Source organism: Exophiala dermatitidis, assembly GCF_000230625.1.
Source record: "Exophiala dermatitidis NIH/UT8656 unplaced genomic scaffold supercont1.4, whole genome shotgun sequence".
Taxonomy (NCBI): domain Eukaryota; kingdom Fungi; phylum Ascomycota; class Eurotiomycetes; order Chaetothyriales; family Herpotrichiellaceae; genus Exophiala; species Exophiala dermatitidis.
The window spans coordinates 634839-654616 of record NW_008751649.1 but is presented as its reverse complement, the minus strand read 5'-3'; the positions used below and the strand labels follow the sequence as shown (position 1 = coordinate 654616).

Here is a 19778-nt window from a genome sequence, read left to right as displayed (position 1 = left end):
ACGGTAGGTACACCAAATGAAAAAGTGATGGTAGTAGTGGTAGAGGAAGAGGTCCTTATGTTAGATTTATGGCTACCACTTTCTTAGCCTCGGTTTAAAGTGGTGTTGAACCGACCTCTCTTGGCTTACATACCTTACCAGGTATATCTACGGATACAACACGCAGGAGGTAGGTCGTGGCAAGAGACATCCGTCTGCTTATTATTCAAGGTTTGGATGTACGACGATAAACCTTCTCTTCGACGATCAGCAGCTTGAAACCACTTGGACAATCCCAATAGCAGGGCAAATAGTCCCGCCCACCGGCCAACAACGTCTTGAACCTGGCTTGCCTTTCTAGGCCATTGGCAAGACTACCTACTATCTGCGATACCTGTCGTTCTCTCAATCCGTCAGGGGTCTGCAAGGCTAAAAATCCCTGCCATCTCTCGAGGCACTGATAGCGGATCACCACCACGGGCACGATGGGTCTGTTCAAATCCCTACGCCGCACAAAGGACGGCCGAGGAAATGGCAGTACCAAGGCCTCAGGGTCAGCAGTTGCCAATTCCAAAGAACATCAGCATCAGGACCAGCATCAGGACCAGCACCAGAACCAGCACCAGAACCCTCATCAGAACTCACAAGAATCTCCCGAGCAATATCAACCTCCACTGGGCCCGCCTCCATCATCGCAACACCATCATCAGGCCATCCTCGACGGCAACAGCAATAACAACGCCAATACACCCACGACACAGTTCCTCCCTCCGCCAGGTCCACCTCCAGGCTATCATGCATCTCGTCCCCCATCACTGGCAGGCGAAGCCGTCACCACACCAAACGTGAACATCAACGAGACGTTCCTCCCACCACCCGGCCCGCCACCAACAACCACGACAATGCCATCAATCAATCCACCTCCCACGAACCAGGACCAGAACCATGACCAGAACCATGACCAGAACCATGACCAGAAGGAGAATCCACCACCATACCACGACTGGACAATCATCCCCGACACAGCACTCCTCCCCCCTCCCCCACCCTTACCCGAAGATTACAGCCCGACCAACAACGCAAGCTCCGACTCCGCCGCCCGCGCACACGAATGGTGCGCCACACACCCAGTCTACACTCCCTCAATCCCATCTTCGGACCTGCGGGCTCTAGCAGCTCGAGGCGAAATCACACTCGAACCGCCGCCAGTGGGACCTCTTCGTGGTCCAGGGTTTGTGTTGCGACGACAGCATCACACCTCGTCGTCCTCGTTGGCGTCGGTACCCTCGTCAGCCTCCTCGTCCTCGTCTTCCTGGCTCATCCGCACCCCCTCCTCCCAACAAGACGCCATCATCATGTCCAGTATCCCGCTATACTTTGCGACCGTGGACAATCCACTTTTAGACTCTTCGAGAAAGGCCAAGAAGATCTACTTCGAAATCACCCTGCACAACATCTCCAACTCCAACTCCGGCGTCGCCATCGGATTCGCAGCCAAACCGTACCCCCCGTGGCGCTTACCGGGCTGGCACCGCGCTAGCCTCGGTGTGCATGGCGACGATGGACGAAGGTTCGTCAATGATTCCTGGGGAGGGAGGGACTTTGTCGACCCGTTTCGGGTCGGTGAGACGGTTGGTGTGGGGATGGAATTCGAACCTATACCGCTGGCAACTCCAGCGCCGCTGAACGGCCACGAAAGGCAGTTCAGTGACAACAGCTACGGCTACGGCTACGGCTATGCATCCGCCTCCGCCGTCTCTGCCATTCCAAAAGTCAAAACTAAGGCGTTCCTCACGAGACAAACGCAATCAAATGGTTCTAGGACAGCCGGCCGAAGAGGTGATCATGGTCAGACTCAGCAGCAGAGTGAGAGTAGTAAGTCGTTTTCGTGGGAGATCGACGAAGAACGCGATATCCGCGACGAAGGCGTCGATGGGCTCATGGGCGAGGGAGACTTGTATGCTGCCATTGGGGTGTTTGGGGGTGTGGAAGTTGAGGTGAGGTTTGGGGAGACAAGAGACAAGATACCCTGAACAAGACGGAATGGAGGCAACCGGGGTTGAGGTGACGGAGTAAGGCGGTTGATCAATGAACGCAACAGTCTAATTTGTGCATATTAAATGTCAGGTCCAGCGGAAACCGCGCCGTGTTGGGCCGCCGTATATTGCTGCTGGGAACTGTTTCCAAATTCCAACAAGTTCCCTGTTTTTCTCTGGCATTATGTGGTTTCTGAATGATGTACTCTAATCACAGTCATCCAGGCTCTTCCCGTTCGCTTTCGAGCCGACTCTCGATTGGGTGCCTTGTTGTCTGGTCCTGAACGACTGAGAATGAGGTCGAATATCTCATTAGTCTAACAAGATATGATAATCCTGCCGGTCGCTCAAATAACTGCTGCGACAAGGAGGTTCTTGTCGTCTAAGCTTGGAAATAGTCACAGACATACCCGCCGTCGAATGCCCTTTTGGGATAGACATCCCCAATCCACGTCGTCTCGTGCAAACCTTGTCCTCGCTAGTTATTCTTATGCGCTGTGATCAACCTCCGTTGTGGTAGGGCAGCTGGGATTTGAAAGTCAGTGAAGGTCAGAATCAAGCATAGTCATATGGCCGAGGTGTTTGGTCTCGGAATCGGAAGACTCGGGTTTGAACTTGTTCTCATGGCCTTGCTTGGTGATATGTGAGATAGGCTTGACAAGCGCCCTATAAGTATGCCAGCTCCAACTGAAAACCTATATATACCTTCCGAGAGATAGCTGAGCCGTTCGTGCTGGTCATCGAATCATTGCTCGACAAATGAATGTGCTTGTCCGCAGGTCCGAATGTACGCCGACCGAGATGGCCAAAAGACGAGGAGATCGTGAACGAACTGAAACCAAGGCTTCACAGCCTCCCAGGGAAGGCAGATTGCCAGATATCAAAACCCTATGACCGAAACAACAAGCAAATCATGGCACGACGGACAAGATGCCGTTCGAGGATCTAGTCTGAACGGGCCGCTTCCACCTGGACCAGATGTCAAAGGCACTCATTTCGCACAGCTTGTGGTCCCATCGTCTAGCCAGACCCAGACATTTCTCGGCATATGTTCGACTTCTCAGATATCATCGCAGCATTGGAAATCGCCGATAGACGTCCAAATCAGAACAACGAGTATCTTTGGCTGCTCATCATAGACGTCCGGTCCACAAGTGGTTGGTCCGGACGCTCATACAGCGCATCTTAGCGTAGACGCAGTCGCATACAAACAGACTCAGCAACAAGTGTGTAAACATAAGTAACAATGTACAGCATTCACCATTCACCAATAATTGCTGACAGACAGGGGCTATAATCAGGGTCGGGTCATCCAATGCGACACCATCACCATCAGTGACAAAGGGTCGTTCTCGAAAGGATTGATTGATTGATGTCGGATTAGAGTGTCCTTGACCGGATGGGTGGCCGACATCAGGGGACGCACAATGGCGCATCCGGGTCTAGACAGTCGATCCCGATCCCGAATCCCGCGGCGGACGCGGATCCTGAAGCTAATAACGCAAGTAAATTGTACTGCAAGTCATTCACTTGGAGGTGTTTATACTGCGATAGTAGTAGACTGTCATTTCTTCACCGCCTGTTTGACGCCAGCGGATACGCCGTAGTAGCGGGTAAGGTAGGTAACGAACAAAACAGAAATTGGAAAGGCGGTGAAGGGAAGATGGTCTAGAGATCTGCCAGTGCCAGCCAAAATAGACACATGCAGGAACATGGCACGTACAGTACAGTACCTGCGCATGCACTGCACGAACGACTGGCGGCGTGTAGATCCCGCGGCTGGTTTGAGGATGGTCTATAATAGCATTTGATGCGCTCGGCGGCTGTAGCAGAGTGATGATGGTGCTGTCCCTAATAGTATCTTGTTCAGGTCGAAAATACGAACACCCAGCGACAGGAGCTCGATACATTTGTGCAGAACCAGCGCAAACATTGCAAACGGCACAAATGGTGCAAACTCCGAGTTCGTCCGAACAGAGCCTATAAGTCGCCAAGCCGGGGTCATTATGTCAGCCGCCGCCGCCTCGAGAGTCTCACAGTCAGCCTAGGACCTCGAGGAGCTTCCTCCTGCTCTTCACTCCTTCAATCCTGTACACTCCACTGCAGTGGTTTTCGTCCCTTAGGACCATTTGTAACGCTTCGTCGTGGAATTTATCTTTGCTGTCCTTCTAGTGTCAAAACTGAGGATACCTTCATTAGCCAGGTACTGTACGTGGTCCTCCCAAACACGGTGGGTGTGCTTCACCAGGTAAGGTACCTTACCTGTACTTACTGTACCTACCGGTCCACCCTGTACTCTTACTCCTTTGGGCCTGCTTGGGCAGCAATCCGTTCCGTCCCAAAAATGCACATCATCTGCCCTGGCCTCTCGGGGAAGTACAGCCCTGGCTCCCGGCGATTTTGACCTGCTGGATCTTGATTCGCGGCTTCTTGACGACCAACTTGGTCAGTTATTGATTGTCTACACTTGGATACGGCCGCTCAAAGATGAACAGCCTCGCTATTTTTAGTTGGGCAGTTGTTCAAGTGGCGGATTCGTGATACCTCTTCTGCCTCATAAAGCTGAAGTCACAGTACGAATACAGACAGCTAAGGTGTTGGGCCTCGTTACACGGCTGTTCTTTTCTCGCCCACAAGCTATGGTCGAAGACATCTCCAATTGATGAATGCGTTGATGGACATTACCTTCATCCACTTCCAGCGGAGAGTCCTGAACCACGTCATTTGCAGATATGTTTTCTTAATGCGAGCGTAAATGGTGATTGATGTATTGCCCACTTACGCAGAACAATGTGATGTGAAGCAGTGTAGTGATCTTTTCTGACCTGAACCAACAAGTGCATCGCTGGCATCTTCAACATGGAAGTAGAATCCATCCTGTCAGATTTGCCGTGCGATCCTGGTTCAGAGATGCTACCTAGGTAGTCAGGGTTCTCAAGACTTGGCTGGCAGCACAACGTAGACTGAATCATGCTCTCTCTCGCGAACCTGGACAAGGCAACGGCAGGTATCACCCTTTCTGGCTGCGGGAGAGTACAGCCAATTTCCTGGCCTTGCCAGCAAAGACCTGCAGAACTCGCTGCATAACAGTACACTGCGCAAGACAACGCATACCTCCTATCATTGCAATATGAGATTCGGAGCGAAGATCTCCGGCTAGGATGCCCAGGCCGCAGTTGTTGAGGGTCGAGATTGTTTCGGACTGTGGAGCGCTCCGATATCTTCCACGGGATGAATCGGTCACTTACTCAACCAGGCAACTTATACTAGTAGCCAAGTGCAACAGATTCGCTCTTACGAAGTGATCTGTTCCTATCAATGCAGTTAACATGGCCAGTACCAGTCACCAGCACTCACCCGAGGTAACGCCTGAGTACATAGGCGCCGCATCGGCGTCCTGGCACATGCTTGCGCCCTTGAATCGTCGCACTCACCGAATAGGAATGATGCAACACTTTTGCAGACGGAGGGCGCGATCTTGCTCGTCAAGTGGTGCTTTAGTGGTAAATGGTTACCAGGCACTGATTGAGGGAGAGGTCAGCATCGTGGGGTCGCAGGCCGAGTGGGATGCCACTATTGTTGTGATTATGAGTGATATTGAGCTTGTCAAGTCCTAATTTACAGTAGATGTCCCACCATATAGCCACCAATACCACTAGTCTCAATTAGGAAGACTATCATTTCACCTTATAACAACACTCCCACTCAGGCTTCACAAAGGGACACGTCATCTACCCCTCTTTCTAACCCAGTTTGTCTTCCTTCTCTATCGTCATATCGAGTATTATTTCATCAGTCATTATTGTAGTTATCCAAGTAACAGTTATAGTTATTGCAGTCCGATATCGTTAGTCGTAAGTCGTGAATTGTTAGTTATCGTATAGGGGTATCTTCAAAACGAAGTCGAGTTGTTTGTTATACAGGGTATCTTCGAAAAATGGATAAAGAGAGTAGTATTTTGTCGTTTTATGTGTTTATCTTCCTCAACTTCGTTCGCACTGGCAACAATCCTAGCGACTTTCGGAAGCGTTGGAATAGAGCAGTTGGGAGAGGTTTCGTGAGTCCGTCGGCAATATTTTCTTTGGATTCGACCTATTTGAATTCAACGGTTCCTTTCTTAACTTCGTCTCGTTACATATACATTAGTATTGCAACATATTTGGTGCGGCTATAGTAAACAGGATTATATGCTAGGGCCATTGCCCCGAAGTTGTCGACTCGAATCTCAACTATACTTAGCCCATCGTATCCGAAGTTCTTTATCAGTCTTCCAAGCCATAGTGCTTCACGGACAGTTCCAGCTTATCCAATATATTCAGCCTCTGTCGATAACAGGGCAACAACGTTCTATCGTTTAGACTGCCAACTAACTACAGCACCTACGAGTATAAACACGTAGCCTAAAACTAACTTGCGGTCACAATAGTCTCGTCCCCAGTTAGCATCAGAGTACCCGATCAGAGCGTAATCAGTAGCATTGGTATTGAATGTTAGAGCGAGACTCTTGGTATACCAAAGGTATCGGAATATTCTATCAACTGCAACTTTATGTGCTTTTGTTGGTGCTCCATAGAATTGGCTCACTTGAGACACGGCGTATGTAATATCAGGTCTTGTCGAGATTATTGCGTACATTAGCGATCCAACTCCTAATTAGTACCTAATTTTCTTATCCATCGGCAGAAGTTAAGCCTCTCGATCTTACTCAAAGATAAAGTCCTTATCGATAAGGTCTCCTTAATTTATCCGACTCTCCTAGTAGGGGTACAGTTAAAGCCCTAGCTCCATAGGTTTTTCTCTTAGTCTGATAGGTCGCTATAGTCCAAACCAGTCACTACTAATCCTTTTCACGTATGCCTCCTAGCATAACTAGAGTATTCCTTCGTCCTTATTCCGAAGAATCTCAATACCCAAGTAGTGTTAGCATTCTCCAAGATCAGACATCTAAAACTCTTCTCCGAAGCACTTCCTAATACGTTAGCATTCAGTCAGATTTAGTCCCATCACAATAATATCGTCAACGTAGGTAAACACAATTATACCATTTCCCACAAAGATGCTATAATCGTCAGGTACCTTTCGGTACTTTTATTTAATAAGGAAGGTCTCTAAACGTTCGAACCAGACACGAGAGGCCTACTTCAGGCCGTACAGTGCTCGATTCAGCAAGCACACCATTCCTTCTTATTCGTACCCAGTTAGGAGTTCGACATAGATCACCTCAGACACATCTCCATAGAGAAAAGCTATTTTAACGTCCATTTAGAAAATATACCAGTAGAAGTAGCAGGCCAGAGCGAAGAGCATTCGGTAGCTCATCGACTTCACCACTGAGGCAAATATTTCATTATAGTCAATGCCGTACTTTTGTTCAAAGCCTCGAACCACCCACCTCGCCTTAAACCGAGTAATATTTCCTCGAGCATCCCGTTTCACCTTAAACACCCACTTACCTGTCAGCACAGTCTGATTTAGAGGCCGTAGCACCACAGTCCAAGTTTAGTTTTCCTTATATAATTCTATTTCATCATCTATAGCCAGTCTCCACTTAGGTCCGTCTATGCTTACCATTACCTACCAGTATATGGATAGTTCATCTAGGTCTGCAGCTTCCTCTTCAATAGAGGCGTCCGTAATACCGGCAGCAGTCATCAGGGCAAAGATTCGGTATTGGGGAACGTTTATGCTTAAGGTTAATGCTTATTAGCTTCGGATTACTTCAATTTCTCTTCGGACGGTTTATTATTATTCAAGGAATTGTTTTGTAAGTGCCTTTAAGTGGGTATTCACCCGACCCGTAAGCTCGGTTAGTACATCCTCAACGATACCGAGGAGTTCTTCCCTAGATAGGGGTTCTTCCTTTGATAGAGAGGATATTTTGGTTTCTCTCTCCCACTCATCCTTTCGATCACTAGAAGATAGCAACTCTATATCTCTCGATAGTTAAGGTAGAACCCAATCATAGATTTGAGTAGGTGTAGCAAGTTCTTCTCTTTCATTCGGGTCAATTCCTAGCACGATATCATCTAGTATCGCTTCAACGCCAGTAAAGGATATTTCATCGAAGAGTACTTCACTCGTTCTTACTACCTTCCTTTAATCAACATCCCAAACCCTATAGAGATTATGTCCTTCATATCCAAGAAGGATACAGTCAGCTGCTCGTAGGTCGGTCTTCTTCTATAAGGTCGTCTTTAGTTTAACGTAGTAGCCTAAACATCCAATGACTCGTATATATAATAGATCAGGTCGACGTCCAAACCATACTTAGTATAGGGTCATCCCATCCAAGGCTTTCGTAGGTATAACATTTCTCAAGTACACTCTAGTGTACACAATCTCAGGCCACAGCTTCCAAGGGAGATTTGCAATATCCATCATAGGCCGAAGGCCGTCCATAATAACCAGTCCTCCTCGTTCATTCACGCCGTTTTGATAGGGCGTATAAGGAGCCGTAGTAGTGACCTCAATACCGTTGTCCAGGTAAGGTTGCCGATATAGCATGAACTCTAGCCCTCCATCAGAGTAAATTCGCTTCAGCAATCTTTAGCATTACTTTTCAGCAAAAATCCTCCAGCGTTCGATAATCGACGTAGACTAGGCTTTAAACTTCATGCAGTACACCCACCAGAAGCGGGTATAATCGTCCACAATCAACAGATAGCAAGTCTCTCCACGAGCTCCAGGTTCATTTATGAATTTCACATCAACATAAACCAGCTCCAGTAGTTTCGTTACTCTATCTAGTTGACGGCGAGATAGCCTATACCTAGTTTTACCTATAGCACAGGAATGGCATAGTACTTCGGTTTCATCCGAAATAATACAGCCATCTACCATCCGCTGTAGACGTAGAAGGTTCTGATATCCAATATATCCGAGTCGTCGATGCCAGAGGGCTACCGTTACTTTGTATGATACTCCGACGAGGCTCTCTATTGGCTCTAAGGTAACATGGAAGGCATAGGCTTAAGCAACATATGGAGTAAACACATCCAGACGGTAAAGACCGTTTTACTCCGTGCCAGTAGCCCTAACTTCAACTTTATTTAAGATACTATAGGCTCTTTGGATGGTCACTCTTCCTATAGTTTATACGGTGAATATACATCCAAGTTTCCGTAACGCTAAGATTAACACCAGATTTGCTTGAAGATCAGGAACATACCAGACGTTAGGAAAAGTCTAAGTCATAGGTGTTCCGTTCACGTTAAGATCGATTACCACTGACCCTTCTCCATAGATAGGCATCTTGCCGCCATTTACTGCCAAAACGTACTAAGTAGATCCATACATTAGTTCATAACTCACAAAAGCATCTCGATCAAACGACATATAATACACACAGCCTATATCCAGTATCCAGTCGTAGGGTTCAAATGGAGTAGCTAGATTCTTTAAGTAGAAGCAGCATCTGTCCACTACATCAGGCATTTCAGTAGAAGTGGCCATATTCATGGCCATGTTCATTTAGGTTATCCGGAATAGAATTGTACGGAGAGGCATTTCAAGATTCATTAACTCAAGCTCTACTTACTGGCTAGCTAAACTTCTATCAGGTTTATTCAAAATCCTCTGATCAGAAGTTAGCGTTGCATCAGCAAGCAGCGAGTAGGTGGGCTCACGGTTGATGGCTGGAATACCTTTTCCAGGTATTCTCTTTGGTGCCGGTCGAGATGGGGACTAATTGTCTTCAGCCTTTCTCTTTCCAAGCCGTACCCAGTCTGCAGGTGCCTTTTCAGGATATTTATCATAACATTCATCAACTCCTCCGGGATGGTAGCGATTACAGTAGGAACAGAGAGGGTAGTCCTTCCGGGTCCCGGGGCGTCTTCGGGGTTTACGTTAGTTTTTGACCAGCAGGGCGATTTAGTTCAGCATCTCTTCATAAGGTGCTGAGCCCTCTGGCATAGACTGTGATCGTGTCAGCATTGCCGTAGGCCGTCTTTCGGAATCGCCCCGGCTCTTCTCCCATTCTTCGTATGACTTATATCGCTTCACCAGTTCATCAAACATAATGGCTTTTCGGTCTTCACTGAACAGGTCGCCAGCCTGTTCCATCATCCGGGCGGTATAGCCCTCAAAACCCATTTCATCACAGAGAGTAATCAACTTTGCATTCATAACAGTATTGCTCTTCCTAGTTAATGGCAGCAGGGTCGACATTTGTGCGTTCAGGACACGGAGCCGACCCGCAAGAGCCTCGACAGATTCAAAATAAGCACCACGGAGTGTATCCCATTCTCGAGACAGTATAAACCATTCAACGTAAGAAGTTTTTCCATATTATTGTTCAAATGCGCTCCACACAGCAGCAGATCCTTCTTCTTCATATTCAGTGAAAGCAGCATAGGGATCGGTATTCAGGTCAATCGTCGTTCGGATAATGTTAAGAGCTTCATCATCCCTGACATCCCAGGCGAGTCCCTACCTCTCGTTACTCGATCGTCTCTCATTTCCGAGTACAATATCCAGCACTTCAATTGCAGCTAGATAACTACGCATCCGAAACGCCCATTCTTTATAGTTGTCCGACCCTTTCAGGTGGACCAGGGCGCCGGCAGTCAATCTTGCAAGGGTGTTGTCTCTTCTGGCAGCCATATCTGATGTCGGCGGAGCTTGTAGCGTTTCTAAGGTCAAGTGTCGCTCAAGCAGGTTCCCGAGGTCAGACAAGGTATAAAGTTACGCCCACTGAAGAGCTTCAGGATCTAGGAGAGTAGGAGGGAGAGTAGGAGAGAGAGCAGGAGTGGATGCTCGATGCCGATGGGTACTGCTTTGGCCCTGAGAATGTTCGCCGCGGGGCAACCCCGCGAATTCTGCCGCATCCTGTCCAGTTGATTAGTCTTCTCTCTATTTTCCTTTAGATGACGTTGTCTTCTTCTTCTTGTTGGTGGTTCTCGACGAGGACTGCGTCGCTGAGGCCTATTGGGCCGAACCTCTCTCAGTACTGCTTGCGCCTGTGCCTTCAGTGCCTTTGCTCCGGTTGGGAGGCGCACCGCCCTCGGCGTGCGTCGTAGCATACACAGGGTCCATGTTCACTCACGCTCTGACGGACCTTGATGTCTAGAGCGTCCTCACGGTGTTGGCCGTGGCAGGTTTGTCAGGTTTGCCTCCAGGCCAGTGCCGAGGCTGCAGGATGTTTGTTCAGTTTGCACTTGGTCGCCAAGTCTTGCCAAGGCAACAGGTGACTGCGGGGTAGAGCTCTACTCCGCCAGTCCGTCCAACTTCTATCGCTAATTGCAGGCCCAAATCGACCTCAATTTTCAAGCGAGAAGCGACGCTATATAGAGCCTATCTTGGGGATTAATTCTAGGGTAAACACTTACTGATATGTGTGCAGGCAGAGGAGACCCAAGGCGCGAAACCCGGGCTCATAACCTGTTGTGATTATGAGTGATATTGAGCTTGTCAAGTCCTAATTTACAGTAGATGTCCCACCATATAGCCACCAATACCACTAGTCTCAATTGGGAAGACTGTCATTTCACCTTATAACAACAACTATCAGCGCCTAAGATAAACGCCATCTTGCACTTATGCAACCGGGGTGGCTCCATGCTCTCTTCTGCCCACTGCCATGAAGACGGGCTCTTCGCTTGGAGCTTCGCCTGCGACATTTGAAAACTTGTCATGCACTGCGGTGCTCCTCCAGTGTTTCCCGAGCAGAGTCTGGATTCCTGCCAAAACGTTGCGGGTACCTGGCGACAATAATGAACAACTTGAACTGTTTTGCAGCAACTCCACAGACACATGCAGCTGCAGGACCACCAGCAGTGATGTACCTTTTCTTCCATAATAGTGGCATGATATCTCAGGCTGCTGACGGGCTCGCCTTGATTGTCCTCCAGCCGAGGAGTCTGTCTGACAGCCTTGCAATGAATGAAATCGTCAGTACCTTTTAGTTTTTCATGTGGCGTCAGCTCATGACTGCGTCGATGAATCAATTGATAAATGTTTACTCGGCCTTGAACATCTGCCGCATTTAAACTCCACTAGCAGTTCGTGTCATCGCTCGCAGTCCAACCGGACTAGAGATCCTTTCAAATAGTACTGCTCTGCTTTAGTAATGAGATTGGTCCATGGGTGCATGTCTCCGTTCTACAGACTTGTTGGAGCAGGCTCAAATGGATTGAGTGACTACGATCGTCAATAATACGATCGGGCTATAGCCGGAAAATTGTTTGGTGGTGGTGCAGCCCATGCATAACAAGAGACAACTTGATCGGAGCCGTGCGGAAGCCATGCGGCCGAACTTTGAGGTCAAGTGAGATAGTCGTTCGTCCAGACCTAATTAGTTTGGATGCAATGCATACCATGCCAGTCGTTAGGTTAGCCTATCCTTGTGGTTGGAGCCACAAGCAGACGCCCAGCAAGACGAAACTAGGCACTGAGGCTCTATCAAGACCAGGTTGTGCTGATGAGATAGAGCTTACGGGTGAATCCGTGTCGTGTCACATCACACATTGCGCCATCTGGGGGCGAGAGGCCTGGGAAGCCACCATCCTTCCTAAGCCTTTTGTGGGTGCTTAGCTCCATTCTGGGCTGGACCCTTGCGCGGTCAGATGCAGCTGATCGTGACAACAAAGACTAGGGCTGGGGTAGTTCTGGGATGGTCACCACAGCATGATGATTTTTTTCATCGTTGAACTTGGCTTTTGACTCCAAATAGTGTTAGTCAACGTTTTGTACAATATCATGGATCCAATCAGCGACTTTATCGTGAAGCCCGTAGGTCATCAACGCCATCGCCTTAGAATAACTGTACGATTCACAGTTGAAGAGCGTCAAAAAAAGACTTAGCAATAATGGTCATGGCCACCCTTCTCTTTTGACTGATGCGTTGTGTGCGCTTGTAATCTCGCCAGTCATGGGTTCAACACGGCGGAGCGATAAGGATTGGTGCAGAAGAGACGAGCCGCCAAACGAATGAGTAGCAGGGGTGCGGGGCGGGAAGGCAGGTGGGCGAGAAGGAGGTGGAAAAAGGTGAATAGTCGCGGCCAAAATGGAGCTGATCAAGATGGCCCCGAGATGATCGTGGCTGTTGGGTGCTGGCGCACGTTCGAACAGACTCTTTCGGCACTGATTCGTGCAAACAATTGGACGACGCAATTTCTGATGCTGGCCACGACTACTGACCAGAGTGAAGAAGGAACACCCTCGCTCGTTGTTGGACGGCCACACGGTAGGGGCGAAACACCTTGTACACCTGGAGCAAACCATGGTGGAGATGGTGGTCTTCGTAACGGCGACAGATTATTATGGAGATGGGGCCGCCCTAAAAGCACCATCGTCAGAAGTGAGTTTGTGAGCACGAGAACATGTGTGGAGGTTGATAGACGGCTGGACGCTGTCAACGCACGGTCATATGCCTCCCGATCCCCAGGATCTGCTGTCCGTTGACGCTGCGGCGTAGCCTCCTTCCTGTCGCTCGTATACTCGAAAATCGTGGCTACGACGGACGGGCTGAGAATGAGGTAAAGACGACAACCATGAAATCCACTATCGGGAATTCGGTCCAGCGTCAAAAGCATCATGTTGTTCTGGGCGAAGTGCATTTCCATTATACCCGAGAACCCCTGCAACACCTGCATGACATGGACGCCAGTGGCTGCAATCCTGGGCATCTGACGTCTGGGATAGGTGCGTAATCTTGATCGTTCTTTATTTTGCTCCAGTCAACTTATGATACTGCTCGATTGTTGAGAGTTGTTCATTGTACGATGATCCACTCGTCCACGCAATTCTGACGAGAGCATTGAAAGGGGTGTAACGCCGTCGGCGAACGGGTGCTCATGTTGCAATCCTCGAAGATAGTTCTAGCCGACAACAGGAGGAAAGAGGTTAGGTGGAGGAAGCAATTGTTGACACAGGTGAATAGGCGACTAGACGGCCAAGTTGAACGGTGCTATATGATCAAAAGCCACTGGGACGAGTAGCGCGCTCGTCTCCAGGCTCACAGCCCGTCTTACTTGTTCTGTTACAGCGCAATCCACAATGGTTGCCCCAACCACCAGTTATTAAGGTTGCGCGCCGGCTTTTCATACTAGTAAACTAGTAGTTTGTTGCATCTTGAGATGGAAACGAGAGAGGCTAGGTCTGGACGGTAGGAGGTCGAGGTCAGATGAAGCGGCGCTGGAGCATATTAGTGAGCCGACAAGGGTGAGGAGGAGAGACGGGGACATCTTTCAGAGAACTTGAACGGCCCTGACCAGTTCTAAGGTTGCTGCCGGTCAGTCGAGAGCAGATTGGTAGATGTAGTTGCATTTGTTGTTGACGGTACAAGGAACCGAGATACGGCGTGCTACCTAACTAGCAGGTACTAGGTGAGGAGCAAGAGGTACAGTAGCACCTCAGCTGCAAGAAACTGCTATAGGCACCGTGGCAGGTACTGTAGTACTGTTCACGACTGGTTGTGCTCCTGCGCCACCATACTGCTAGAGGTAGGTCCATGTACCTTGCCTTAGTACAATGTGTAGTTGTCTAGGTACTTGAGGTAGTACTAGCATGTACATACAGTACTGTCACTGCAGAGAACTGCACAGACAGCGTGATATGTATGAGCAGGGGCGCAGCTGCGGGCACCTCGCAGTCACAGTCAGCCAATTCAAGTGAGGTACTAGCACCCCAAACACTTGCTGTGTACCGGTAGTACCTGGGTAAGCTGAGAGCATCACGACTTGCAGTGGTGCTGGATACATTTGCCTCAGCTACTTGCGTCTAGACAAGTACCACCGGAGAAGTCCCTTCGATGTACTGTACAAGCAGTCCTGCAGTTGTAGCTGCCTCCAGCAGTGCGCTATTAGGCATGTTTTAGTGGATGCCCACATCCTCTGCACCTAAAAAGTTGAAGCCTGTAGAGTGCCAGTTGCCCCTCTGCCCACTTGAATTTCTCTCGATCAGCTCCATTGCTGATCCCCTGCCACTGGCTTGTATCTTCCATGTCAACCCACCCTCGCATCGCTCTGCACTGCATCGCATGGCAGGGCATGCACACCATCCCCAATCGAAGAATCGCCATATTGCTCACTAGCTACCTAGGGCCTGACCTCCGTGATCCGTATCTGGATCCATAAATCCCTAGAAGCGCCGTTGTCGTTGCTGCCATGGGCTTCGATACCCTAGCAGATGCCTAGTACCGTACAACCGAGTCGCGTCCCCCTCTCGGCCTGCTGCCCCTCGCCCCCCTCCACGACGCGCTCGTGCCGGTCATGGAAGCGGCTAAAGAGCCCTTGCGGCAACAATATCCAACAAGAGGCTGTTTGTATAGACCCTCTTCTCCATCGTAGTCTGACTTGATCAGGTCAAAGGAACCACATGCGTTTGACATTGACGCCCTGATCACAAGCCATGTCAGCTAAGGTAATTCTGGGGGGTCTAACAAGCCGACACCATCCATGGCATGCAAACATGCGAACTCGCCTAGAGGCTTCACGCCGGCGTCACTTGCAACTTCACTTCGTGTGCTAGCCACCGACTTCCCCATACTTTTAGAACGGGAAGTACCTCGACCTTGCTCACTGTCTCTTTCTTTTGTCTCTTGTGCTTCACGTCCTCCATGTTCTCCTTGGCAGAAATCCGGCTTGATCTTTGTTTTGTCCTGCCGGTTGGGTTGTGCTGAGTGGCTTTGACCACACTTACAGTCGTTATTGTTTACCCATCCCCAGAATCCTCGGAGACCGATGATATTCACGTCTTCTGACAACATGACGCCCGGTACTTGGCTCTATTGGTTCATTGTCTACTTGTGAGTGAACGAACCGGCCAGATTTTGTGCGGCCGGCTAACAAACATAGCCTCTACCGATATGCCCGCTTGGTAGTCAACCTCTGGCTGTTCTGGACCTTCAAGCCAATTCCCATTCCGGAGAATCCAACACTCTCACCTTCCGATGTCACGGTCATCTTGCCCACCCTTGACGGGGAAGGGGAAGAGCTGGAAAGAACAATCTCCTCCATCCTGCAAAATGAGCCCAAGGAAGTGATCCTGGTTACCATCGACGAAAATCTGTACAAGGCGGAAAGAACTGTGGCCAAGATGCCCGCGGCCAAATATGCCCGGATTCGCTGCATGTCGGTGAAGCAGGCAAACAAGAGACGGCAAATGGCCAGGGCTATACCCGAAGTCAACACGCAGATTATTGTCTTTGCCGACGACGATGTGACTTGGCCTCGCGAGACTCTGCTCTGGATGCTCGCACCCTTCGAGGACAGGAGTTACGGGGGAGTGGTAACTTGTCAGAGACTTCGAAGAGCCGAAAATCCCACTTTCTCTCAGCGCATCTATGGGTTTTTGGGTGCCCTGTACCTGGAGCGCCGAAATTTCGACTGCGCCGCGATGACCCATATGGATGGTGGTATGCCCTGCCTGTCTGGCCGCACGTGTGCCTACCGTACGAGTATCCTGCAAGATGTCAACTTTACCAACGGCTTCACCAATGAGAAATGGTGGTTTGGTCAATATCAGCTCAATGCGGACGATGACAATTTCCTTTCCCGCTGGATGGTCTCTCACGGGCACCAGGTCTACATGCAGTACCACCCTAATTGCGAGGTGCTCACCACCCTGGAGAATAATCCAAAGTTCTTGAAGCAATGCCTTCGTTGGGCCCGCAGCAACTGGCGAAGCAACTTGACCAGCATGTTTTCTGAGCGTCACATTTGGAGGTGAGTCCAAACATGTCGTCTCGAGGCCTTATCAAGGTTCTCCTGTCAAATGTCTTGGCACTAACTGTGTTACTCAGACATCAACTCTACAGCGCATATGCGGTGCAACTTACGACTTTGATGCCCCCGGCTATCATGGGTGACGCCCTTTTATGGTGGTTTCTGATCCAAGGCACTAGCGACTGGTCTCCTGAAAACGCCCGCCTCGCCTTCTGCATCTTCGCAGGGTGGATGACCTTTTCTAAATTCATCAAGCTGGTCACACACTTTGTCCGCTACCCCGTTGATATCTTCTTGTGGCCTGTCTCCGTCCTCTTTGGCTGGTTCCATGGCGTCATCAAGCTTTACGCCGTCTTGACGCTTAATGAGGTAAGTTGTTCGATTCCCTAGCGGCACTTGATGAACTATATTGACACGCAAAACAGACGACATGGGGCAGTCGCGACAACGCTGACACCAGCGACTCTGAGAGAATGATCAAGCAAAAGAAGTTACGACACAGTTTTGAGTCTCTGGACGAAAAGCTTCATGAAAAACTCCTGTCTAATGATTACACGACCTCCTACGCCGCACACGACCTCAAATGCTCACAGCCTCCACTTGGCTGACATGATTCACTCGTCACGACTGCAATGTTTAATTTCACGACTCAGCCACGTTCTCTGCACGCCTCTACATTCTTATCTAATTCTTTCGACAAGCATCAGTTTTCACGATGGTAAAACTCCTCCATTTCTCCTTTTCCCCAAAAGCAGCACTGTCATTCAAACTACTCAAAACTAAAAGGGAAGATACCAAAAACGGAAAATGCAGCGGACAACAGACAGAACGGCGGGAGGCTTTTTGTTTCGATTGGCTCCAGCCCGGCTTGGCTGCGTGGCTTCAAAAGCTCGTCAGAGTTTGTTCTTAGTTTCACTTTAAGCGCGCGATAGTTCCTGTTTTCTTTTTCGATTCACAGCAGCGATACAGACGTGGTGCAAAGGTGCCTGGGCATGGAGACGTTTCAGTTCGTCCAGTTGGGGTTTGATCCGCCGCCTGGGTTGAACACACGACTCATGCCCTCCTGTTTCTTGCAAAATGCATAGCAGTTGCGCAGGCGGCTTTTGTGGATTTTCTTTTTTAGTTACAGGCGCTGCTTCAGCGCCAGCGACCAGACCCGGCACTTGACTGCAGTGGCTTCGATCTACATGGACAATGAGTGATGGCCTAACAGCACGAGCAACGACCGAAGGCACGGAATTAATTTGATGGATTGATGAAAAAAACGTTACGAGCAGAGCTTGATCTGGGATCATGGGTTATCAAACACGGCTTCTTTCCAGCAGCTGTCCGTCCTAGCTCCATTATTTCTTGTTTCTTCTGCATTCATTGTCAAAGTTCTGCATCAAATCACATACAGATACCTTATCAACATGCATGCCGAACTGGAACACTTGGAAGGCGGGACAGTTGGGTCCCGCTTTTGCCTTTGTCTTTGTCCGTGAGGATCATTCAACTGACTAAGGCATGCCAGTTGGCCGAGCACGTCGTATATGCGTGATCCACGTCCCTGGGCATTAGCTTCCTGCAGCATGATCATAGTCCCGTCTCATCTGCTAGGAGCAAGCCGGAGATCCCCTCCGGATCCACGCATTCTGAGCATCGCCGTGCAAGGCTTGTCCGGACGGAGCCTCTGAGATTCCACCCGTGCACGCAAGTGGAAAAGAGATGTTTTACCCGCTCTGCACTTGGAAATGTCAGACCAATGTCGAGGATGAGATGCATTGGCCGGAAACACGAATGCGTTGGCAGTGAAGTGGGTCAGAGCTGCCGGTGTGAGTTGCTGATTTTGTGATAGTGGCTTACACAAACGCGTGACAACGGCCTGCAATGACCTCATGGGCAATTATAAAGCTTTCCGTTGGAAGCTCTGTAATTCTCGTCCTTACCTAGATACTGCAGAGATGATGATCCGGGGTTGGTTTCAAGATGATGAGCTGAGCCAGCATGGCAGAGGCGAGAAGGAATCCCCAAACGTATCAGAATGTCGAAGGCGTATGTGGTGACGCGTTGGGTTTAGCATGTTGGCACATTGGTTGAGATGAACAGGGACGGTGCGCGTTGGAGACATGCAGGTCGCCAAGAATGGACGACGCATAGTATGATTGGACGCCGAAAGTACTTTGAACGAGAGTGGTCTTATGCACGTTCAGTCGAGAGGTTCGCCAGTCCAGACCGGCAATCGAGCTTCCTTTCTCTTCGCGGTTAGATTCCTGCTGTAGTTTGAGCAAAAGCGCTGCTCTCTAACAGGCTGCTACAGACCGCCCGTCAACGAAAGAGCACGGGAAACCCTTACGGCGTAAAGCTCCAGTCCAGCCCAGGCCGAGAAAAGGAAAATATCGACAAAGAGAATAGCGGCGTCTGGCCTGAACGGCGGCCCCCGAAATCATCCTTGTCAGGTGCTTAATGGTAGAGGAGCTAAGCAAAAGCCATTCAAGCGCTGTGTAACCTGCAATGAGAACTGCCCGCGTCGCAATGCGGCACGGGTCGAGGCTTCTGCCGTTGGAGTGTTACACAATGTGGCCATGCCCATGTGCATCTGCCAACCCCGGATCGCCAGGACTCGAAGCTTCGGCACTTCAAGGACAAGCATATCCTATGTTGTGTAATTGTGTAACGCGACCATTCTGAAACTGGACCGGTTTGGGAAACAAACAGGGTTTGGGAGTCCTCTGGTGCCACGTATCCGGCCGGAATCTTGGATCAATAGCAGCCGACCCGCGTTTAAGATGATCAGAGTAGCCTACCTTGTCTGCTAATGTGACATACAAAAAGGACGTATGTGAGGCCGGACAGAGCAATAAATGGACAGGATTGCCATTTTTAGCCTCGAGCTTTGTAGCAGTGCCGTCAGGTGGTCATCGAAGTGAGGATCCCTAGATAGCGTCGGATGAGACGTTGTTGTAGCCGATACGCTTTGCTCGGCCGTACAGTCCTGACTTCCAGATTGAGATCAGGCACCGCAAGTGCTCGCTTGAGGAAAGCGAGGATGGTGTGATATGATTTCCTGTCTGCTCCCAGAGATTTCCAGTGCCTGTGCATTAGACAACTGCACCTTCCC

General features: G+C 49.6%; 2 protein-coding genes across 2 annotated transcripts; both read left to right on the top strand.

Moving 5' to 3' along the window:
- The first annotated feature begins 18 nt into the window (after window positions 1–18).
- On the top strand, window positions 19–2361 carry HMPREF1120_04559 (uncharacterized protein). The gene has a single exon (XM_009158690.1). The coding sequence runs from the start codon at window positions 465–467 to the stop codon at window positions 2010–2012; it is 1548 nt and encodes a 515-aa protein (XP_009156938.1). The 5' UTR covers window positions 19–464; the 3' UTR covers window positions 2013–2361.
- Window positions 2362–15305: 12944 nt separating this feature from the next.
- HMPREF1120_04558 (uncharacterized protein) lies at window positions 15306–19569 on the top strand. The gene is made up of 5 exons (XM_009158689.1): window positions 15306–15759; window positions 15809–16678; window positions 16756–17047; window positions 17104–18921; window positions 18978–19569. Exons 1-4 carry the CDS (start codon window positions 15695–15697, stop codon window positions 17284–17286), a joined length of 1410 nt encoding a protein of 469 aa, XP_009156937.1. The 5' UTR covers window positions 15306–15694; the 3' UTR covers window positions 17287–18921; window positions 18978–19569.
- The last annotated feature ends 209 nt before the right edge of the window (window positions 19570–19778 follow it).